The following is a 23863-nucleotide window of genomic DNA, read 5'->3' as shown; positions in this document are numbered from 1 at the left end:
GACAATTCCAAAGACAATATTTTAAGAATTTTAGAACATTTTATATTTTGGTGATACATGCAATAAAGAATTTTCGACATATGCATTATGTATACATACTGTATAATACAGATGAAATGGTATAGAATAATCATCACGGTTTATGGAATGACTACAAATCTAAAAACTTATTATTATAAAATACCACAATTTTATAAAACAATAAAATTTATATTAATAATCTCGTAAAAAATATATATAGAGTTTTTAATTCTTTATATAATCTCTAAATCTTTCCAAAAAAAAATTAAATTAACATAAAAATATTATTAAAAAACTAACATATCTATATATACATCCAGTACTATATATAATACAAAAACACCTTATATTAATTATATGAATTCATGTTGTAATTTTAGATTTGCTTAAAACACTCATCATAGACAAAAACTTGTGTGAGACGGTCTCACGAGTTGTATTTTGTGAGACATATATCTTATTTGAGTCATCCATGAAAAAATATTACTTTTTATGTTAAGAGTATTACTTTTTTATTATGAACATCGGTAGGATTAACCTTTCTCACAGATAAAGAATCGTGAGACCGTATCACAAGAGACTTACTCTCAAACTAATTACCTGATTTTATTATACTATTCTTTATATTTTATTTCATTTTTAACATTTTATCTAAAAATTAATAACTTTTATTTTAAATTAAAAATTACTTATTTTTTTTTATTGTTTTACGAATCAAACACATCGTATATGTCACGACAGGATAGGTTAATAGATATAACATGTGCATATAGGATCACAGATAATTTATCCTTTCTAAAATTATATATTTGTTTGCCCAAAAAAAAATTATATATTTGTTTTCATTCAGAAAAAATATATATATATTTATTTATGATATTTGAGGACAGGTTGTATGAAAGAGACCAAACAGGTCCCTAAGACAGACAGAGGCGACTGTAGTTACTCTCTACGTCTACATCGATGCCCTTTTTTTCTCTGCCATGGAAGAAGGTGGCTGAAAACCCTAAGCTTGGTCCATATCTCTCTCTCTGCATGCGCTAACTACTCACAAAGAGGAAGGAAAAGGTCAAATCTGCAACAATTGAAAGCTCCATCTGGAATTAGTATCTCACTATTTCTCTGTAACCGGTAGGAGGCTCCGTTTCCGGCAGAGACTGAAGTTTTGGCTAGCTCTTGTTTTTTAAGGTAATATTTAAACATTTATTTGTCCGTTTTCTTGAGAGAATCGGGAAGGAGAGGGGTTTTCATGTTCCAAATAACGGAAATTTCAAATTAAATAAAGAGTTTTTTTTTACTTCTCGTATAGTGGATGGGTCAACTTGTAATTTTTATTGCAGGTGCTGTAGTCCTAAAGTACCAATATCAAAGAAATGTATTGCTTTGAACTGACTGGGATGAATTTCTAGAGATTTTTTGTTGTTGGTAGTGGTGGATCGATTTGTCATCTTTATTGCAGTGCTCTGTAGTCCTAAGGTACCATTGATACTCAAAGAAATGTATCCGTGAACTGATTGGGATGAATTACGCGCTGTTTGTTGTGTGTAGGAGTGTGTGGCTTAAAAACTGGATTAATTTCAGATTTCCTCTCAAGGATGAGTATGCCCAGCTAACCTCAGAGTGATAATCACATCATTTTTCGTCTACATCTTTTTATCCTTCGAATTAGTGATTAAGTAACTTAACATTCTTTAAATAATTTATATGGAATTACTTTTAATGTTTGAATATAAATCTAAGTGTTAAGTTGATTTTGTAAATGTGCTTTCTTTCATTTTAATTATCATGTTTTATTTTTTAATAATTGTTACGTATAACTAGGCACTATGGCGCCCCTCGTAGGTATGGGTTACATGACACTTACAGATTGACCACATTCCCAATTATGTTTCCATGAGACAATATCTCCTTTTGGAAAGTATAATTTGTTGTTCTTTCTATCTTTATTTAAATAATACTTAATAGTCCCGGTATTCATCTCTTAAACTTATCAGAAAGTATACAGGCTGAATTGTTGTGGGCTCTCCTTATGCTTTGATTCATGAGTACATGTCTCAAAAAATGGTAACAGGAGTTTAACTGTTTAAGTCATGCGGACTTAGTGACGATTTGAAATGAACAACAGATATAAATGGAGTTAAGAGTAGCATCATTGTATGAAGTAGTAATGTCATCAACAAATGATAAAGTGAAGAAAATCACCAGGTCTCTTATTCTGGATAGAAATCTCTTGTCAGGCTGTAAGCATATGTGGAGACTTGAGAGCTTATGTGCTCATGTGGATCACTTGCACAAAACGTAGTCATGTTGTCTAATAAACTCTTAGTTTCTGGTAGGGCATATAGCTTGCGTTATATTTTTCTATTCATTGTGCTGCAAAGCATCTCAAGTGCCTGAAAACTCACACACTGTTCTAAAAACTGGAGATAGGAAAGAAGTGCCGATATTTGGAAGGAAAGAAATTTCCTACTTCATCCAATTTCATCCCTTTCCTTAGTTAAAGACGATTATTCTGGAATTTGTCTGAAATTATTATTTGCGTGACTTAATAATGCTTCTCTATGCCTTGGTAATCTAAAACATACTCTTGTGAGATATTCTTGATAGATATATACTAGTGTTATGATGTAGACACGATTGTTCATTTTCTTGTGCTGTGAAGCTCACAACTTTCATCACATAGTACAGCTCCTCTATGCTGTCGTGCTATGAGAAACAAACTCTTATGAAACACTCTTTATTGATATATTTCAGTACAACGATATATACATATGATTATTCCTTCTCTTTTTCCTTTTAATTTTGCTTTTATTTTCATGAAAATCTCCCTCTTTCTCATGAGTTCCTGGTGCGTAACAATTGAAGGGTGTAACAATTGCAGGGGTTACAAATGAGCTGGAGAAGAGTAGGAAAGTCACTGCAGCAAGTGGCCGCACACACATTACTTTTCAGTTTCACTCTTTTGCTAGTTCTGAAGCTTGATCTCGTAGTTACCTGCTCTTGGTGGTCTGGTTTCTTTTTACACTTCTTCTTCACGTACTTATTCCTTTATTGTATCATTAGAGTATCTATCTGCAACTATTCTCACCATTGGATCTAGCTAAACTCTACCATTGTCTTCATCTATATGTGACATAACCTAACTTTCTGCATAATTTTATCCAAGCAGATAAAACACTGAACCTTCAAAGAAACCCCTCATGTTTGGGCATTTGTGTGCAGGGTGATCTTTTTTCCACTTTGGCTATTTCATGCAGTTGTTGCTCGAGGGAGATTCTCTCTACCTGCCCCATCTGTTCCTCATGGTCGCCATGTATGACAATACATCAAATGAGATTTTTAGGAATGTATTTATGATATCATACAACTTTGTTAGATTGGCAGAGGTTGCGTCTTTTCTGCAATATTAACTAAAAATTATGATGAATTTAAATTCTGTTTTTTTCTTCTAATTAAGTTTTGTTTTAAAACTTGTGAATAGTGGGCCCCATGCCATGCGGTGGTTGCTGTGCCACTACTCGTCGCTTTCGAACTGCTTCTTTGTATATATCTCGAGAGTACAAATGGTAAGGAAGCAAAACCTCTAATGAATTTTAGCATGTTCTTAGTCTTAATTATAAACTGATTATCTCCATCCTTTTAATATGCAACCTCTAATGAATTTTAGCACGCTCAGTCTTACTAATAAATTGATTATCTCCATCCTTTTAATATGCAATTGTGTTAATTTTCATGAAAGCAAAAGGAAGATTTGTGCACATGCCTCTAATCCGCTTAGTCCTCTTTGTCACATATCTGAGACAATGATCTAATAATTTCTTTAGCAGTTAATGTTTTTAGTATTAACTTGTTTCCTTGGTGCAGTTAATGGTTTAGCTGCTGTGAATCTGAAAATCGTCTTTCTTCCTTTGTTGGCCTTTGAAGTTATTGTCCTTGTCGACAATTTTAGGTACAACTTTAACTTGAGGGCTCTAGGCTTTCAGGCTGTTCCCTGGTTAAAACAAAAAACATATTTTGGGATATATAACAATAATTTGATTTATGTGCCATAATTTCCTTAATATGCCAGGCAAAGTATATTTGATCTGGAGCCTGGAAACAATTATCTGAAAGAAAGAGCACTAATTAGATTCATGCGCTGTGATTTTAATTTTTCATCAATATGGTAGATAAAGCATGTGGGAGCTGGAACAGATTATTTTGAATAAAGTTTCAATGGGAATACAAATTTTATTTACTTTATTTTATTGAACACTATAAATGTATGAATACAAGGGTTAAAAAAATTGCATTTCTAATTATTTTACGTGGATTCTGTTCCTATCTTGTGTCTATAGTAAATGATCCTTGTTTAGGAAGTTTTGCCATAAAATTGAAAAAGAATACCATATTTTTTGACACATGATCATAATTCATTTCGAATTATCATTGGTATTAGAAGTTTACTTTTTTTTCCCTTTTGCATTGATGATACAGAATGTGCAAGGCTTTATCTGGAGATGATGAAAACATGAGTGATGAGGCAATATGGGAGACACTTCCTGTGAGTTTATTGCTCTTAGTCGAACAGTTGCATTCTTTGTTCCTTTTAAACATTCCTACTAATCAATAGTTGACCTGTTGCTTCTATGCATCCTTTTTGCAGTCAGTGAGTAAACATAGCCAGCGAATGGGTTAGCTAATAAAACAAATTTATTTTTCCCTTAAATAGTGTGAAGAAAGTGACTAAGTTGTTAGTACATGATTTAAGATTATGCCGCTGTCATTGCATGCCTGTGCTTATCTTTTCAGAGTGGTCGATGTGGGTAAATCATCAAAATTAACTGATAACATATTTCTAGAAGGTAGATGCTTTTGTCAAATATTAAGATATGCATTGGACTCTTGTCATGTCAACAAATATTCCCTAGGAAGGAGTAAGGTTTGTACGTCTATAGTTTTCCCTACTTTCTCATCACCCGTAACAGATAATTGAGCTTCCACCTGGGAACTCTACGTGCTGCAAAAAAAGAGCATTCTGTATAACTGTCTCAGACTGATTGTCTTATACTTTTGAGTTGAGTTATTGCATCCACATGCTTATCTGTTATGCTTTAAAGATTGTCCACATGGTGAAAAATTTTGTTACTTTGTTGGTTTTTGCGGAGTAAAATATTATTCCGTGTAACAAAACGTTTGTATCTAGTGGAGTACTATAAAAAAGTAGTATCACAGCACCCGTATGGAGGCGTGCATGTTATGCATGCTTTTCCAGAAGTTTGAGCACCTACTAGGTGCCTTGGATGTGGATTTCAAATCAAGCAGGAGAGGGAAAGGTTGGTTGTTTTCAAGTTATGTCTAAAGAACTGATGAGGACCAGTTACTGGTGGAGTTGTATGTCCAATTTCATAGTACTCACATGGATTGCGAGGACTGCCTCAGGTGGCACAGTGGATGTTTGGAATAAGTTCTTTAGGACAGATGGAGAGTTCTGATTTGCTTTTGGTGCTTTGTTCAAATGGGTATGTTAGGAATAAAAAGAGATGAGACCGTAAGACCCTCAAATTGTCCATTTCTAAAGGATTAGAAACATGGATTGTTTGTAAACAGTTATGAAGTACCATGAACAAAAGGAGGGCTTTACCTTTTGCACTTCTTTCGTGGTGCTGTGTTGGTCGCACTTTTTTTGTCGTCGTTTCTCTAGTTTAAGTCTTAGTTTTCATTTCCTCTTTTGACCTTTTATTTCTGCTAAACAGTTCATGAATTTAGGTCTCTTGCAGGATCTGTTCGTTTTTTTTCTTTTATATATCATGCTTATATTTGTATTCAGTTTACCAAGAACTTGAGGATTTATTACTAATGACAATTTACTATGGTTAGCACTTCTGGGTTGCAATCTCAATGGTTTTCTTTATTGCGGCAACTGTGTTCACTCTCCTGAAGCTGAGTGGTAAAGAACTCTCTCTTTCCTCCTCTCAGGTTTTGTCTGAGTTATACAAGTCTCTGGTAGGATCTCAAAAAAGAGAATGTTGATTGCTCTGAGTTCTTTATCAAGTTAAACTTGCTTTTGCTCTGCATGCGTGCCATAATGTTTTTTCCTGGGTTATGATTTTTGTTTTAAAAAAATATTTATACATTGCAGGTGATGTCCCTTTTGGCTGGTGGGATTTGTTCATTAATTATGGGTACCTTTTCCATTTAAAAACTTTTTCTCCTCCATAATTCTTTTTGTCTGTCATTGTCTTACATGCGTGAGTATTTGTATTTCTATAGGATCGCAGAATGCTTTGCATTTCTTGTCTGTAACAAATGGTCTAATCCAGTAATTCATAGAAGTTTTCAAACTAGAGAGGAAAGCTCGTCTTCTACTGGTATTAGATACCTTGATTGGAACAGTGGCTTGATGATCTCCTCTGAGGATCATTCAACGGATAGAATCTGCAGTCTGCAAGTCATTGGTGGCCATATCATGAAAATTCCTATTGTTGGTTTTCAAGTCCTCCTTTGCATGTGGCTTGAGGTATTGATTATTGCTTATGCAGACTGTAATTTGAGCAGTTGTAATGCTTGAGATTTTTTTCAACTAAATGACTAGGGGCTTTGAATTAGGGAACCCCACCCAGTGCTAGAAATGTTCCACTTCCAGTTCTCTTCTCTCCTATTTTGCTAGTGCAAGGTGCTGGAGTCTTATTTGCTACATCTAGACTGGTGGAAAAAGTTGTTCTTTTATTACGAAGTGAAGCTGGCAGAGGATTGTATTTTATGTACTCTGCAAGAGTTCGCGACTGCTTTGGTTTCCTGCACCATGGCTCCAGGTAGTGTATATAGACATACTATTTGATGGTAGGTTGTTTTAGATTAAAAATCATCTGGGGATGTTTCTTGTGGCAACTAAATTTAATGTGCATTTTTATCTTCAGGCTGCTTGGTTGGTGGTCCATTGATCAAACAAGAAGAGAAGAACGGGTCCGGCTTTTCCATGATGGCATCTCAGGGTAATACTTTTGCCTTGACCATCCATCTTGTGTACAGGATCAGCTAAAAATTTGCACACACTAAATGCATTCACTTCTGTGAGTAACAATCAACTAACTATAGCATCCATCCTTGATCAAACTGTTAGGAATTGTGGTCCTGGTTTAAATAACCGAAACCAATAAAAGTTGGCGAAAAATAAACACAAGAATACACAAGATTTATAGTGGTTCATGCTCTCGATGTGACAGCTACGTCTATTTGCAGCCACTGCTGCAAATTTCCAATCTAATGAAACCAATAATATAAAGAGAATTTTACAGGAACATGTCTGATCTCATAACTATTTTCTGGTGACCCATACATACAAGTCATATTAGGGTTACAAATGTATGTGCCAGTTTCCATAAATTTCCTTAAATTAACAGTTATTAGACTCCATATATTGACAACATGAGTACCTCAAAAATGATATTTTGTATTATATTCTGCGAAATTTGTTGGACCATAGTAATTTGTTGAGAAATGACATCTTCATGGACGAGCGGGAATTTAAAAAGGTTCAGATACATGTAGGCATTTAACGTTTTTTAATAATTAGTAATATGCTAATTATGTTGCTAAAAATTGTACCGCTTCTGTGGTTGCATGTCTACGACTTAATAGCTATGAACTTATAGGTTTTGTCGCAGTGACCTGGTATAGTTTCCTCAACTTAGTGTTCCCAGTAAGGTTATGACATTATGTGAACTGCACTGGTTACTTCGACAGTTGGAACATTTTTATTATGAGTTAATTCTTACACAGTTACACTTCAGTTTCTTCTCTTTTTTTGGTCTGAACAATGCAATGAAGGTGTACAAAAGGATTCTATGGGATGACTTGACATTCTGATTGTTGCTTTTACTGATGAATCAGTTATAACACTTTTTGTGGTTATCCACCTGAGATAGTGAAGAAAATGCCTAAGAAGGATCTCGTGGAGGAGGTATATGTCACCTTTTTTATTACAAATCTTTTGTTTCACGGTCACACTTAGCCAGGGTTTTTCTTATTGGTTTCTATCCTTGAATGTACTGCAAAATGCATCACCATTTTCGTCGTTTGTTTTTAGGTTTGGAGGCTTCAAGCAGCACTCGGTGAGCAAACTCAAATTACGAAATTCAGCCAGCAGGAGTATGAGAAACTCCAACATGTAACGATCTCAATCCTTATTTTTGGTTTTGACACACTTGGTTATCCGTGGTCGCTTATATGGTTCTTTAATTATCCTCACTCCAAGAATCTCTATGTATTCGGAAGTTTAAATTGTTTGAGGTGTGGCCGAATTTTTGCAAAATAAAATTAATGAAAGATTACTAGATAACGAGGGAGATCTCTTTATATGTTTGATGTGAGCTGCTCTGTGTTATGTACAATGGTCAAAGAGCGTCTCATAAAAATCTTGTTGCAATCTAAGTCATGTTTGTGGAAATGATTAATGCTTTTGGTATGTGAACTGATTTATTTTACGCACTCCTCGCGATAGAATATAAAAAATAATGTGAAGGGTAACCATATCATTTCACTTTTAGTGAATATTGCTATTTACAGTTAAAATTTAGTATAAATTTTTTACGGTTCCCGACACAAGTGAATTTTTGTACAACCACCTTAATGGCTTGTCCTAATGCTGCTGCCAGGAAAAAATTATGTGCAGAGTCTGCTTCGAAGGAGAGATTAGTGTTGTACTTCTTCCGTGCAGGCATCGCATTTTATGCAGGTAAGCTACGAAGTCGAATATTTTGCAGTATAATCTTAGGCTCCATTTGGATTCTGGAGGATTTGATTTTAAATGTCCATGGATTAAGAATTTGAAATTTATCACTGTGATTAAAAAATTAGCAATATAACAGCTAAAGAATTTTAAATCCATAGATTTAGAGATTAATCAAACTTGAGTGGATTCATTTAATTGATTTGAAATACTTTCATTCCAAATCCCTACATCCAAATGCGACTTTAACTGAATCATTCCCGAAAATTCGGTCATCTTATGTGTTTTTTTATTGTACACGAAAGTTACGTTTTCTTTAATTTCATACAGCACTTGTTCAGAGAAATGTAGGAAATGCCCGAGCTGTCGAATTCGCATCGAAGAGCGGTTGCCTGTGTATGATGTATAGCCGTTATATATATATATATGTGACATTATTGATAAAGAGCAGAAACTTTAAAAGATGCACTGAAGTTGTAAAGCTCCAGTGATGATGGGTTTTGTTGACACAACTAACAGTAGCAAGTGACTGAACTTTGGAGATAGCACTCGACTCGGTTACATAACGCGTACCATGTGTATAGTATATATATACACACACATTAGCTGCCCGAAACCGAATATGCTGAAGTCGTGTGTCTTTTAACAAAGGTTAATATGAATGAATGGACATACATAATTTTATAGCTAACAGTACTGCGTTGAAGGTGAAGCTGCTTTGAGTACTATTATACTTGATGTGATTGCCTTAGCATTAAGGAGGTAAACGAACCAAATTTAATTTTTGTGAGTTATTCGAAACTCGATTCGATAAAAGCTCGTTTGAGCTCGTTTAATGAGGCTCGTTAAGATAAACAAACCAAACTCAAGCTTTACAGTATTCGACTCGTTAGCTCGTGAACATGTTCGTTGGTAAGTTCATGAGTAATTTTTTAGATGAAAAAATACTAGTTTTGATATTTGATTTATTGATTTTGCATATTATTTATGAAATATATAGAAAAATTTATTAAATTTATTTATTATAATAAATTTACAAATTTTAATAAGAATAATATATTTTTCTTTAAATATATAATTTATTTTTTTAATTAATTTAATGAAAATTTAAATATATAATTCATATTTATTAAGATTGTTTAGGTTCGATAAAAGCTTGAATAAGTTCGTGAGCCATGTATATATTCGTTAAATAAAGATCGAGCTCGGCTCGATTATAAACGAACCAAACTCAAATATTCAAGAATTCGACTCGATTCGATTATATCCCATACTTATCATGTTGATTTGAGGTCCTTTTAAAATTGTATTTCATGGGCATTCATAATTTATTTCGTCCCAAGTCCTAAACAGTGTGTAAAAACGCATCTCTTCTCCGGTAACTTTCTGATTGGCTGTTCCTTTCTCTCTTACAATTTCGCAACGCAAATATTACATATGCTTGCGATAATGCATCTAAAATTAATCTTATCCTACAAATTAGCATATATCCTTTGTAAATAAATTTTTAAAAGTATATAACATATATATATATATATATATGTTATCAAGCTTTCAGATATATGATTACTCAACCAGAAACAAAATGGTTACTCCACAAAAAGCACATTTCAAGTCATTTTTGTTAGTTATATGATTACTCAACCAGAAACAAAATGGTCAAGTTGATCGGTTAGCTCTATGAGCTACTTGCCGAAAGGGCCGACTCGCACTTGAAGGCGTTTCCCAGACCGACAGGTGAAGTTAGTTCCAAACAGTAAGCTACCATAATTCTACAAGAGCACCTCAACAGGATTGGATGTATAATCTATAAAGCAACAAGTCTTACAATGACTGATCTTATTCAAGAAAATATCTTGATCGAGTCATTCTATCCAAAACCAAATCATCTATCCAAAAGATGTCAGTATCCAATATCATACAAGTTACACCTAACAAGGGTGCTTGAGTTCAATCATGAACCAGATAACACAGATAAATCTCAGACAGAATCAGCACCATTGGTGTAATCAAAAGGATTCAACAATGAAGTCAACTTAATTCCTCCATGGAAAGCAGAACTTGTATAATCCTGTTCTTCTTCCCTGGCTCTCGCCGGCCTTCGCAGGCAGCCGCAAAAGCCAGAGTATAATCCCATGAAAGCATCAACAAGATAGCTGACGGGTACCTGTAGCATAATCCAGATTGATACTCAACCAGTAAAATCACATAAAGATTGATTGAAATTCAAGAATACCAGCCCGTCGCTCCTGCTAAAGATTGATCTTGAAGATACATGCACATTCACTGTATCTTCGTAATGATTATAATTTGGAAATGTTTACGTTAAAGCATAAGACTTTATGTAATTTAAAAACTTAGCGATTCTACAATTTCCAAATCAAATACTAAACGATCAATAAAGAGTACATTAGATAAATATGATGGTTCTGGCATATATGTATAAAGAGTCTAGGCAGCAAGGAATGAATATGTATATTTATATTTGCTACAATCTTTAAAATTATGAGCCACCCTAATTTCATATTCCTTCATGCATACACCACTCTCCATACAACCCACGTGGCAACAACGGGCGCACACGTGGCATCCATTTCGCGCTTAGTTCTTTCCACGTCACCCTCGTGTAGCACTTTCATGAGAATTACTGTAAAAATTTACTTAATATCCCATTTAGGGATCCATATTATATTTAACTCAAGCATGCTCAAAGTTCAAGTCAAATCAATATAATTCAAGTCTTAAACCAAGCCATGACTTCGCAAAAATCATATATACCAAGCCGCCAAGGGCTATATTTATTTATAATGCAAATGCCAAGTTTCTTTCCACAATATCCCAAAATGGACATAGACACAACCTATTCAACACTATATATTGCAAACTAATATTCTAAATATATCTTTTATTCATAGTGTAGATTTCAGTTTTCTGGTTAATTCAAAATTTATCAGACGAAGTCCTGTCGAATTGTTTTTCAGAAAGATTAATTGGGTCAAAGCTCACTTTCCAACCGAATATAGGCAAAAAAAACAAGATAAGCAACACTTATACGATGGCATTCTCCTATATATCTTTATATTCAAGAATATTAACATTCTAAGCAAGATTAACTTTAGAAGACCACTGCTCCATAGTTTTGTCGTACATGAATAATGCATGTTTGAATTCCAAATGTCTGGTCTACGTACGGATATATATCAGAATACATAACTGGCCGGCCAATTATAAAAACAACCCAATACTGCTATTTTTGTTCATCGAGTGGACGTTTTTTAGTAGCTACAGGTTTGGACGATGGACCTTCGACGATGGTTTATATACGACAATCGAGGTAAATAACTTCATAGAAGATGCATATGTTAGAGTAGATGCACTGTAAGCCAACAACTTGCTAAGGAATTTATTGACTTAATTGTAATAAACAGTCTTTATTATAATATAATTTACATTTCATGGTTTCATTTTACTTTATCTATATACATATGCTAAAAATCATATATAAAGACATCGATTATACTTTGATACAAATGAATTGTAATTAGATCTTGAGACTCATTTGTAAATACCGTATATACTAAAAGAGTTGGTTTTTTATACGAGAAATGTACATGATATAGGATACCATATTATAAATATTATAAAAAAGGTTATCTATAGTCATAACTTTCAATATTGATATATTATGTTATCAAAATCAAGTAACATCAATATACATCATCCATGTTTTGAAAATTATAATTATTTGTGTCACATCACTCCACGCGATCGAGAAGATGACAAATTTTTGGGAGGGCATGTCACGACTGATTTGGAAGGAATAGGCGATGGCCCCGTCAACGTTTGGTCTAAACGAATTTGGGAAGAAATAAGAAAATCGATGGATGAATTAGGCATCAAAAAATATTTATATAAAATTCTTTCAGAAACAATATTATTACAAACGGGTGGCACACATACACAACATGTGTACACGACCACGTACATATGGTGATGATTTTTTTGGTGAAACAAATTTTAGTATTATGATATGTTCTATTCAGAGTTTTGATGATTTTTAATGATTTTTTCTAATGATAAACTTTTATGAATTTGATAGGTTTTTTTGATTTTTACAGAATACCACATATTTACGTGGATTCATGTAGACTTTTTTTTGCAAGAATTTTATAAATTTTTGTAAATGTTTTTTTTATTATAAAATTTTATAAATTTTGTACTTAATTATATCATACTATTTTTTATTAATTTCTTTGAACTAATAATTAATTGACATATATAACATATTCAGTTGAAATAGTTTTTCAATATTTATATTAATAAATAAATTAGAATACATATAGACATTTATAGAGTTTTTAAAAGTCAATGTTGAATATCACTTGACTTTTTAAAACCCTATGAAAACTATTTTGAATAGCACTAGAGTTATATAGAGTATGTAAAAGTCTTCATTAAATACATCTAGACTTTTAAAATCAACAAGAGATATTAAAAGTCAATAAAATCTCATACATTGAACACACTCTCTTTAGTTTTTCGCCAACATTTTAAGTTATCTTTCACCCGGAATGTAGGGGTGGGCAACGGTCGGTTCGGTCTGGTTTTACTCTACAATGGTTCGATTTTTCTGTTTTCGATTTTGAATATCTCTAGTCTAAAATCGAACCATTTTATTACGGTTCGGTTCGGTTTTTTTGTAGTTCGGTTCGATTTATACGGCTGGTTATATACGGTTAGCTAAAATTTGTTACGGAATAAAATTATACGTCACTTTATGCCTTTAAATCTAATATCATAGTATTTTTCAAACATTTAATTTGTGGTACTTAATTTTTTATATAAAAAATTAAAGAAATATATACAGAAAAGAAAAGAAAACATCGACTGGTGAGTGGTGAGAAAGAAGAAAAAACGATCGGATTGAAAATTGAGAGTTAATGATACTAAGTTCTTAAATCTTAATATGCTCATTATACATAAAAATCTTATACTAAACAATAATATGACCCATTATACATAAAAACTTTATACTTAACAATAATATGACCGGTTCGGTTTTTTCGGGGATTAAAACCGAAAACCGAATCGAACCGAAAAACCGAATTTCATAAATTTTAAAACCATAAACGACTGAAAAACCGAACAATTTAAACCGAATAATTCGGTTCGGTCGGTTTTTTCGATTTTTCTGGTTTTATGCCCACCCCTACCGGAATGAAATGACGATAATGTCACATCATCAACCTTCTATTAAAAAAAAAACAACTAAAATGTTCAAAATTCAAAAGATATTTATATGGTTAAAATTAATATATTTACAAACATTGATAACCTTTTTATAATAATTAATATGATAAAGATGAAATAGAAATCCAAGTCTCCATCGGAATCCAGTAAATGGAAGGAGACAAATCCACTTTCAAACTTATATCACATGGACCTCGCATTCTTGGGGCAATTATTATTACATTAAATGTGTACCTAACCACACGTAAAACAGTTCCATTGAAAACGAAAATACATTGAATATCTCTTCTCTGCCAACAACAAACAAACGTCGGCTTAAATGTTGCCCCACACCCGCAACTCCCCCCCCCCCCGCCCCCTCCTTCCCTTTATTTTTATTTAATTTATGACTTATTTTCCTTCCTCTTCTCCAATTTTTCACTTCCAAATTAAATGATACTTAAATGATATAATTAATTCTGTTTACACCATAGTCAATAATTTCATTTCGGTTGTCTCCAGATAAATTAATACAAAATCGTCTTCGTTAAGCTTATCGTGTTGAGCTCATCGAGCCGAAATATTCAAGCTTAAAGATTGTTCGTCTCCTAAGCTTACGACCCAGTTCGCGAGATCGACAAGTTTTTTGATCTAATTTGTTGGTCATGAATTGTTGTCTCACATTATGAAATGTAAGTTATTGAATCTTATAAAATGAGATTTATACCCTTTAAATTTCATATATTAGTTTGGTTTTTTTTTAAATTAAAAATATTCGAAGAACTCTAGAACGATTTTGTTTAACGAACTTGAAAGGAATCCGAACTCAAACCATACTCATTAAAGTACTTCTAAGTTTTTAAACAATAAAATATTTGAAAATTAAATATAAAAATTAAAACACACTTAAAATAAACTTTAACAAATAAAATATATAAAATTAAAATTCAAGAGCAAAATATAAGGTGCAATTCAATTATCTTAATATAAAATAATATGAACCTGGCTTTATTTAATTATGAATATAATATTAAAATTCATTAGCAAAATATAAGGTGCAATTCAATTATCTTAATATAAAATAATATGAACCCGACCTTATTTAATTACGAATAAGTATCTTATGAAACAGTCTTATCTATTAGACGGATCAACCCTACCGATATTCACAATAAAAAGTAATATTCTGGACATCATGATATTCACCCAAATAAGATATTTGTCTCATAAAATACGACACGTGAGACTGTCTCACACAAATTCTAATCTTTTAAGTGTATAATATAGTTAATATATGATTTAATTCAACTTTTCTAAGGGGAAAGAAAGGAAACAGTCGGGTAGTGAAGTTTAATATTTTTTAACAACTTTGTTTCCTGGTCTTGCTTGAAAGTAAATCGCATGCAATAATTAATAATAATAATAATAATAATATTATTAAAACACTAATTATCAGCCAAATTTGCTTATGTCCGCTGCCACTGACTAGCATTTATTGGGGCTGAACCCAACAATTTTGTTGGCGAGGTCGTAACTGACACGTGTCCCCTGCTGCTGCACGTTACCGATGATAGACAGTGAACCCGACGACGGCGCGAAGGCGAAGCAGAATTTCCCGGAATCGTCCACCGGAATTAGATAGTTGCTCGGCGACAGACGCAGAGCTCTGCCGCCCGCGAATTGAAGCGACACCGTCGGGACGCTGACGGAGGTCTTGGAGGACAGATCGTAGCACGTGTCGAATAAAGCGAAGCCGGTGGTGGGGGATGGCAAATTCTGGCTACTCATGGCTACGAAAGCGTTCCGCATGGCGTTGTACGCCTCCGTCCTCAGCCGCGTCACGGCCGTGCCGGAGTCGACGATCACTCCGCCTTTACCGTCGCCTCCGATTTCGAATGTTGACGCTGGTACGTTCACCGGCTGGCCGCCGACGTTTATCCCGGTGAGGCCCACGTAGTGGTAAGTGCTGATCAAAGAGTTCTTCAGCAGAGGTGCCAAGATCGAGTCGCTGGGTTGGGCGGCGTTGAATTCTAGGGTTGAGGATGTGCTCGAATCGCGGTGTACTAGGCAGTACGAGAACGATGTAGCTCTGATTTGAGAAGCTAGAGACAAAGAACCGCCGCCCAGCCCCAGCAACCCGTCGGCGGCGACGAACAGCCCTTCGTTATCGTGGCCGCACCCCAGAGCCACGTTAGGAACCGAGCCACCGCCAAAGGACATCGTCTCGGTGACGAAATCCCCAACTGTGTAGGAGCCATCCCCGTAGGATACCTGGTAAAGACATGTGTCCGTACGGCAGGCGGAGACCTGGAGGGCGGCGCACTGCTGCGAGTCACAGGTGAGTTTCCGGTAAGTCGAAGAAGAAGAAGGATTGAAGATAGGGCCCGTCTGCTGGTAACAGTCGGTGCAAGGCTGGCATTGCAGCCAGCTGATGTCACTTCCCGTGTCGATAACCATATAGATTTCCTTCGCGGGCGAGCCGAGCCCCACCCTAGCAAAGTACTCCCCACTCCCTTGGCTAATCCCCGAAGTCACGGGAACTTCCAGCTCGTCCGGCTCGAGATCTGAAGTCAAAAAACCCGAAACGGAGAGCGAGTGCCTGGAGAGCAGCGATTGGACTCGAGCTTCATCTCTGGCGAGTCGGGAGAGAGTGAGCGAAGTGTAATTCTTTAAAGTACGGTGAAATAGCCGGAGCATCGAGGATCTCGACCGGAGAGTGAGGGTGAAGGAAGAATTACCGGTACTAACTCCAAGGGATTGAAGACTTACAGCGTCTGCAGCAGGTTTCTCCGAGGAGAAGACTCGGCGAGCTTGCAGTAACGAGGCAGAGACATCAAGAACCTGAAAGTTCCCATTTTGTTTCTTGTAATGAAGCGAAGCCTGAGAGAGGACAATCACTGACAAGAGAAATGAGAAGAAAACGGTGCCTTTGAATGTGGCCATGTTTCTTCCCACACACAGAGAGGAAAGCTTGGTGATGGAACATGCATGGCCCTGGATTTTATATAATTTCTATTTTAATAATAATAATGGTACAATGAATGCAAGTGGTTAAAATTGATTTTTGGTTTGGTAAAACTAAAAGTAGTTTGTCCAAAGTGAGAGAGACTTAATGTACATATACATGTACCTATTGTTAAAAATGATTTTTGTTTTGGTTAAAATCAAAAGTAGTTTGACAAAAATTTGTGTGAGACAGTTTCACGGGTCGTATTTTGTGGATATTTTATTTAGGTATTCCATGAAAAATATTATTTTTTATACTAAGAGTTTTAATTTTTATTGTGAATATCGGTACCCGTCTCACATATACAAATTCGTGAAATCGTGTCACAAGAGACCTACTCAAGTAGTTTTGTCCAAAGTAAGATAGCCTTGAATGTATATATACATCCCACGTGGATATCAACTTCACGTCAACGATACTGACACAATTCTAGAAATCAAATACATATATATAGATCGAATAAGCAATTCGTCAATGGATGACGAAACGAAAAGACCTAAGATGTAGTGTGTGTGTGTAAATGTGAATGGATGGATACTAGTAAAATAGTTGCATCAGATGTTTTCCGGATAAGGAAGCTTGATGGATATATGTCGACCTCTTTCGGAATGCAAACGGTATATATCCTAATACGACTGGCAACCATTTTAGTTCCTATATATTGAACCCTCATTAACTTGCTCGTATTCTTCTTACATTTTTTGTCTCTCTAACCACAGTTTTGGATAGTTATCTTTGTTTTCGTTTTATTGCGTCGATGAGAAATAGAGATAATAAGTATAATATGATTTTTTTCTATTTCTTCTGTATAAATCGTTTTAGGTTGCATTTGGATGAATGAATTTGAAATATATAGATTTCGATTACATTTATATTGTTAATAATAAAACAATAAATGAATTCTTAAATCCATACCTTATTTATTTACACAATTGTAACACAAAGCAGAATGAATTTCGAATGCATTAGTTATTGAGTGAAATTGAAATACGTCATAATTAATATGAAATATTATATAAACATCGAAGAGTTGGTCTCTTGTGAGACGGTCTCACAAATCTTTATCTGTGAGACGGGTCAACTCTACCGATATTCACAATAAAAAGTAATACTCCTAGCATAAAAAATAATATTTTTTCATGGATATCCCAAATAAGATATCCGTCTCTCAAAATACGACCCGTGAGACCGTCTCACACAAGTTTTTGCTTCTTTATCTAAACTACAAAAATAAATTTAAATATATTTGAAATATATTAATTTGAAATCTATCAATCTAAAATACAACCTTATAGAATTCTATGCTTAATGCGTCTCCAAAAAAAAGGACTGAAAATAAAAGACTTGAGAGTTTCCTATTGTATTCCGTCCACGGTTGTGTATTTAATATTTATTGGCCATAGATCATTTTCCTCTCTTCAAGCCAATGAATTGATATATATCATCAAATCTAATAAATAAGTGTAAATTATGCTACATGTAATTCGAAAGAAAGAAAATGCACTATTTATATCACAAGAAAAGAGCTAAAGTACCCGAAATCATAGGCTACAAAGGCAATGTTTGGTAATTTCTGCTGTGATCTGTTCAACAATTCTTATACCACCTTTTTGGCGTTAGGCTCGGAGGTGGATCAACATAGCGAACCAAAGAAAAAAGAAAAAAATTGGTCATCTAAGTCCACTGATTCGTTTCAGACCAACCCCGTCTAGTGTCCCTCGTACGAAATCATGGCTCCGCCCCTGACTGGCCTCGCGCGATCCAGTAAGGTTCAAGTAGTCGCCTTTGGCGCCAGGAGAAGATGGGCGCGGTCGTGGGGAGCGGAGTGAGATGGCATGTAGCATGATTTAACATTCAATAGATTCTTGACTTGTCCTCCTTTAGGCAACTTAAAGCTCCTCTTTTTCTTTCCTCTCTTCGCCTTTTGCTTTTCGGATGATTCCTGCTTGCCAAAGACTATGGATTGATTATTGATATTTGAAAAAATGGTGTAAATGTAGAGATTAGTTTGTTCATTAAATAAGATTTCTGCGATGCTAATCATGTCATAAATATACCTTTGATGAAGATGTATCCTTCAAGACATCATGGTTCTCTGGATTTATGATAAAAAATACTAAGCAAAATCAAAATTCTTATATATCAAACAATATTGGATACAACTTATATGAGATGGATATGGTTTCTCACCACTATCATGGTGGTCGTCTTCTTCGTTTTCATTGAAATATACTCGAAAACTCGGTGAACCCGGAAAGGCATCATCGTCCATCTCCTGGCCGATCATTCTCTCATCGCCATCATCGTCATCCTCGTTTTCGGTATCTGTCAACATGTTGTCTAGCCTATCCTTCTCCTTAGCCTCCATGTTTTCTACCATTCTCTCTTTCATAACATCTTTGCAATTTCCTTTCGTGCTACATTCTCTACTCACCTCATGTTCATTGCCATCCTTTTTACCTTGGCTCGCGACGACGCCAGCCTCGGTTCCATGCCCTATCCTCTTCGTATCCTCGATCTTTGTGCCATCGAAGACGGTATCCTTAGGAGATGAGGGTGCGGTTTTCAAGATATCGTCATCATCGTCGTCGTCCTTTTCATGCAAGAGCAACTCTTTCTTCGAAGGTGTGGGATCTTTGAGGGGACGACCATGCCTACTTTTTGAGATCTCCTCTAACCGGCTAAGGAAGAGCGGCCGGAGCTTGACCGGAATTGCTAGCCCGTTACCGTCAATCCGTGAAACACCACACCCCATTATTAGGTACACATGAAGTTTAGAGCATGCACGCCAACCTATTCGGTACAAAAAATTTTAGGGCAAAGAACATAATACATGGGGAATGCAAGAAAATGAAAATCATTAAATGTATATTTCACCAAAATATGTTCTTATGTTCTTGAATAATCGCGAAAACGATATAGCCAAGTTCGTGAGAATTTTTCAAGATTATTTAGAATGTCATCTGATGAGAAGATCGAAGGAATATTTGTGGGTCAAATTGTAACTCAGAAATTTGTGGAGGAATATGCTGTTCTTCCGGAGGATGAACAGCTGCAAATATTTTTCTAAGTGAAAATGTTTGAAAATTCTCAATGCATGGTTGTCATAAAATTTGAGGCATAACTAATATTTGTTCACAAAATTTGAGTATTAGTAATTTAACCAATAATTTATTTGTTATTATTTTCCGTACTAACTAAGAAAAGAGTGCTATTTTTCTTGTTTTATTATGTCAGGCACCACGACCAGTGGCTTCTTGTGCTCATTGAGTTTGGCCCGTGGCTATTTCACTTCCGTCTTCGTTTTGAGAAAATAACTAATCAATCTAACTCCTAAAATAAGCCAATTCTTCACCCTTATAAACCCATGCCACTACAAAGGCTCACAACAACGGTTTTTCACCGTTGTCGTAGATCTTGTAAAACCGTTGTTAAAGATCATGTGGTTAAAGTGTTAGAGTAGATGCTCTGCAAGTCAACTGTTGACTAGAGATTTTATTGACTCAGTTGTAAAGAACAATATTTATTTTACTATAATTCATTATTTCATGGTTTGTTATTTCTTTATCTGTATACCCATGTTATCAAACATAAATAAAAACCTTGATTATACTTTAATACAAATGAATCGTAATTCGATGTTGAAACTCGTTTATAAACACTGTATGATCTAAATTCGTTCCTAGTCGATTCAGCCGCCTAAAACATGGATAAAGATCGTTTGAGCTCGAGACTAGCATATGTGATGTTGTGTACTGCGTTTCTTGGTAAGGCATAGAGATGTCCAAACATGCAGATGAGTAGTCATATGATGATTATACCGAACAACCCTCCCTCGGAGTTTCCAAGTGGTTATCATTCAACGAGAAGATAAGTCTGTGGTTATGATTGTACAACATTAGTCCTTACGACCCGGGACAACACTGAGGCTCTATATGCAAGGGCTGTGCTTTGACTCGTTTACCGGTTCCAAGAGAGTCATCAGGTGGCGAGGTTGGATATAGTTGCGACACATATAGGAGCCAGTGCATTGTATTCGGGGATTCACCGCTCACCTGCGGGTGTGGATATCCTATGTGATCTGATGAAATAATAGTGTATGGAATCTCTGACCAGAGTACGAGATGTACTTCGGAGAAGGAGTTCTCCAATAGTACACGCGATGTCATTATTATAGTTATCACATAGTTATCGAATTAATATACAACCCTCGATGAACCAATGGCTGCAGATTCGATCGGGATATATGAAATGAAATGACCGTATTGTACGTTAATCATAATCGACTGGTTCTTGCAGGCACTATCAGTGATACCTAGGGGATCATGGGGCGATGCTACTAGACGTTCTTACCATGATCCGATAGGTGCAATCAGAAATGAGTTCTGACATTCTTGATCAAGGTGTTGATGAAAAGATTGGGGCTAACTAGGGTAAGCCCTAATAAAAGATTATGTCCTGATTCACAAAGAGTTGTGAACCCACGGCTAGCTGTATCCCTGAACCATTGAGGGTCACACAAGCACTAGATCGTTTGTTCCCGTTGAGAGAATAAATTCAAGAAGTTGAATTTATATTATATAGTAATTTCAAGGAGTTGAATTTATGATAATTAAATTTTGAAAGAATAAATTCAAGGAGTTGAATTTATATATTTTGAGAATTTAACTTATTAAACTCAAATGTTAGGTTTATTAATATTAAATTTTGGAGGTGATAAAAATTCAAGGAGTTGAATTTACAATTTAAATAATAAATTCAAATGTTGAATTTATAATGTATTTGATTTATTAAGCTCAAGAGTTGAGTTGATTAATTAATAAATTAAATATTGGTGGTAATATGTTTAATGAGCTTGTAGGAGTACAAGTCCAACATATTAAATAATTAAAGTTATTAATGGACCTTGATTAATTGATTAAATTAGTTGGACTAATCTAATTAATTAATCAAGCTCATTAATATTAATTGAATGGCCCAATTATTATACTATGATAATTAGGTCAATGGTTAAATATAAAAGTGGGTTGAGAATTCATAACCCTAGCCTCCCAATTCGAAAACCACTCCTCCAAAGAAAGATAAAAATCGTCCACCTCTTTTGAGAAAATATTTTTGAGCCATCTCTCAAATAATTTTCTCATACGTTAAATCTCTTCCAATATTTCTAGTGCAATTTGGAAGAGGATCAAACAATTCAGTGGTGGACCTGATTAGAAGAAAAGAAAGGAGTCTCTTGAAGAAAGTTCGTAGGGATCCATCAAGAGCTAGATCCGTCATACCGTATCAGTTGGTGCCTCGTGATTTATTCACCAAATGTATAACTTTTAAACATGCTACGAATATTTTTGTTAAAATCATATGAGCGCCCAAAGCAAAACATATTTTGATTGTCAAAATAAATAAAATTTTAAAACTTCCAATACGTTTGGGAGTATAGAAAACCAAGATCCAACATAAAGGGTGCACTCAAAGACAACGATGAAAAACCGTACTCGTACACGTCTAAAGACGACGGTGAAAAACCGTTGTCGTAGGTCTTGTAAAACCGTTGTTAAAGGTCATATGGTTAAAGAGTGTACTCGAATACAATGGTGAAAAACCGTTGTCATAGACGTCTAAAGGCAACGAGGAAAAACCGTTGTCGTAGCACTGAAACACCGTTGTTAAAGGCCAATTAGCGACTGTTTTTCATATTATTTCCGTCGCTAATTGTTCATATGATTTTCGTCGTTAATTAGCGACGGTTGTTCATATGACTTCAGTCGCTATTATTTTGCATAAAATAAAAAAAATTCACCTTTTATAATTTGATAAATATAATATAAAAACTTACAATCTTACTAAACTAATAATATTAATAATCTTAACTAACACATAAAAATTTATCAAGAATTGAAGCGAAATTAAAATCGTGGAAGAAAGAAAATTTATTGTGGGGAGAAATGAACTGAGGATGCGGATATTTATAGACAATTTGTGACGATTTTTGTTTAAAACCGTCGCTATTAAAGATGGTTTTGTCTTAAACTGTGGCTATTAGCGACGGCTCTTCTTAATTTGTCGCTATTAGCGACAGTTATTTTAAACACTTGTCGCAATTTTTAAATTAGCGATGGTTTTTACCGTTGCTAATTTAAAATTGCGACGATTTTGTTAAAACCGTCACTAAATATAGCTACGGTTTGTGTTAAAACTGTCGCTATTTAACAAATGCGACGGTCTAATTTAAAAATGTGACGGTTTTATGAAACCGTCGCTAAACAGTTTACGATTGTTTCTTTTAGTAATATGACAACGTTTTTTTTAAAACGTTGTTTAGACCCTAAAAATGTACATAGAAAATGATTTTATAAACTGTTTTCGTAGCTACTAAAAAAACCGTTGTCTTTCACTGACGTTAATAGACAATGGTTTTTAAAACTGTTGTCTTAGCTATATAAAAACGCGCTCATAGACAACGGTATTAATTACCGTTTTCGTAGCTACTAAAAAAAACCCGCTCATAGACAACAATATCGAAACCATTGTCATAACCCATAAAAGACAACGGTTTTAACAAAAACCGTTGTCTTAGCTAAATAAAAAACCAGCACAAAGACAATGGTATTGAAAACCGTTGTCTTAGAAACCAAAAGACATGCTCATAGACAACGGTTTGCTAAAACCGTTGTCTTTTATGGGTTGTCTTTTACCCATAAAAGACAACGGATTTTAAAAAACTATTGTCTTTGACAAGGAAAAATTCACAAAGACAACGTTTTTGTTAAAATCATTGTCTTTTGAGTGTGGTTGAATGTTGAATTTCTTGTAGTGTGCAGATTGTCCTAGCATTCCAATATGAGATAGAATATTACAATCACCTACTTTGAACATGAAAAGCGATACGAATCTGA

General features: G+C 34.7%; 3 protein-coding genes across 6 annotated transcripts in view; 1 reads left to right on the top strand and 2 right to left on the bottom strand.

The window, feature by feature from the left end:
- The first annotated feature begins 931 nt into the window (after positions 1 to 931).
- On the top strand, positions 932 to 9514 carry LOC140822899 (uncharacterized). Of its 4 annotated transcripts, XM_073183854.1 has the most exons (15): positions 932 to 1209; positions 2903 to 3057; positions 3244 to 3334; positions 3503 to 3587; positions 3886 to 3970; positions 4498 to 4564; positions 5881 to 5950; positions 6143 to 6185; positions 6274 to 6520; positions 6610 to 6815; positions 6921 to 6995; positions 7894 to 7963; positions 8090 to 8170; positions 8658 to 8737; positions 9062 to 9513. In XM_073183854.1, exons 2-15 carry the CDS (start codon positions 2912 to 2914, stop codon positions 9138 to 9140), a joined length of 1425 nt encoding a protein of 474 aa, XP_073039955.1. In that variant the 5' UTR covers positions 932 to 1209; positions 2903 to 2911; the 3' UTR covers positions 9141 to 9513. The 4 variants fall into 4 exon arrangements, with proteins under 4 accessions (XP_073039955.1, XP_073039956.1, XP_073039957.1 ...); XM_073183855.1 differs by lacking the exons at positions 932 to 1209; positions 6143 to 6185 and adding an exon at positions 1459 to 1479 and having other exon boundaries at positions 2887 to 3027; positions 5881 to 5979; positions 6257 to 6520; XM_073183856.1 differs by lacking the exon at positions 932 to 1209 and having other exon boundaries at positions 1549 to 3027; positions 9062 to 9512.
- Positions 9515 to 15301: 5787 nt separating this feature from the next.
- Positions 15302 to 16958, bottom strand: LOC140822898 (protein ASPARTIC PROTEASE IN GUARD CELL 1-like). Its single transcript, XM_073183853.1, has one exon. The coding sequence runs from the start codon at positions 16901 to 16903 to the stop codon at positions 15446 to 15448; it is 1458 nt and encodes a 485-aa protein (XP_073039954.1). The 5' UTR covers positions 16904 to 16958; the 3' UTR covers positions 15302 to 15445.
- Positions 16959 to 18450: 1492 nt separating this feature from the next.
- Positions 18451 to 23863, bottom strand: part of LOC140824561 (uncharacterized) — a 73809-nt gene continuing 68396 nt past the window's right edge. The window contains exons 2-4 of the mRNA XM_073186136.1: positions 19158 to 19760; positions 19025 to 19062; positions 18451 to 18909 (exon numbers count right to left, since the gene is read on the bottom strand). Of these exons, the coding sequence (XP_073042237.1) occupies positions 18739 to 18909; positions 19025 to 19062; positions 19158 to 19760 (812 nt within the window). The 3' untranslated portion in view covers positions 18451 to 18738. The remainder of the gene's footprint in view (positions 18910 to 19024; positions 19063 to 19157; positions 19761 to 23863) is intronic.

This window comes from Primulina eburnea, chromosome 2, assembly GCF_022965805.1.
Source record: "Primulina eburnea isolate SZY01 chromosome 2, ASM2296580v1, whole genome shotgun sequence".
NCBI classification, from domain to species: Eukaryota; Viridiplantae; Streptophyta; class Magnoliopsida; order Lamiales; family Gesneriaceae; genus Primulina; species Primulina eburnea.
This window is presented reverse-complemented; position numbering and strand designations above follow the sequence as displayed.

Coding starts and splice junctions, on each gene's coding strand:
- LOC140822899 (XM_073183854.1), top strand. CDS start 2,912: ATGAGCTGGAGAAGAGTAGGAAAGTCACTGCAGCAAGTGGCCGCACAC. Junction 3,058..3,243: donor TTTTTACACTTCTTCTTCAC/GTACTTATTCCT, acceptor ATTTGTGTGCAG/GGTGATCTTTTTTCCACTTT. Junction 3,971..4,497: donor GTCCTTGTCGACAATTTTAG/GTACAACTTTAA, acceptor TTGATGATACAG/AATGTGCAAGGCTTTATCTG.
- LOC140822898 (XM_073183853.1), bottom strand. CDS start 16,903: ATGGCCACATTCAAAGGCACCGTTTTCTTCTCATTTCTCTTGTCAGTG.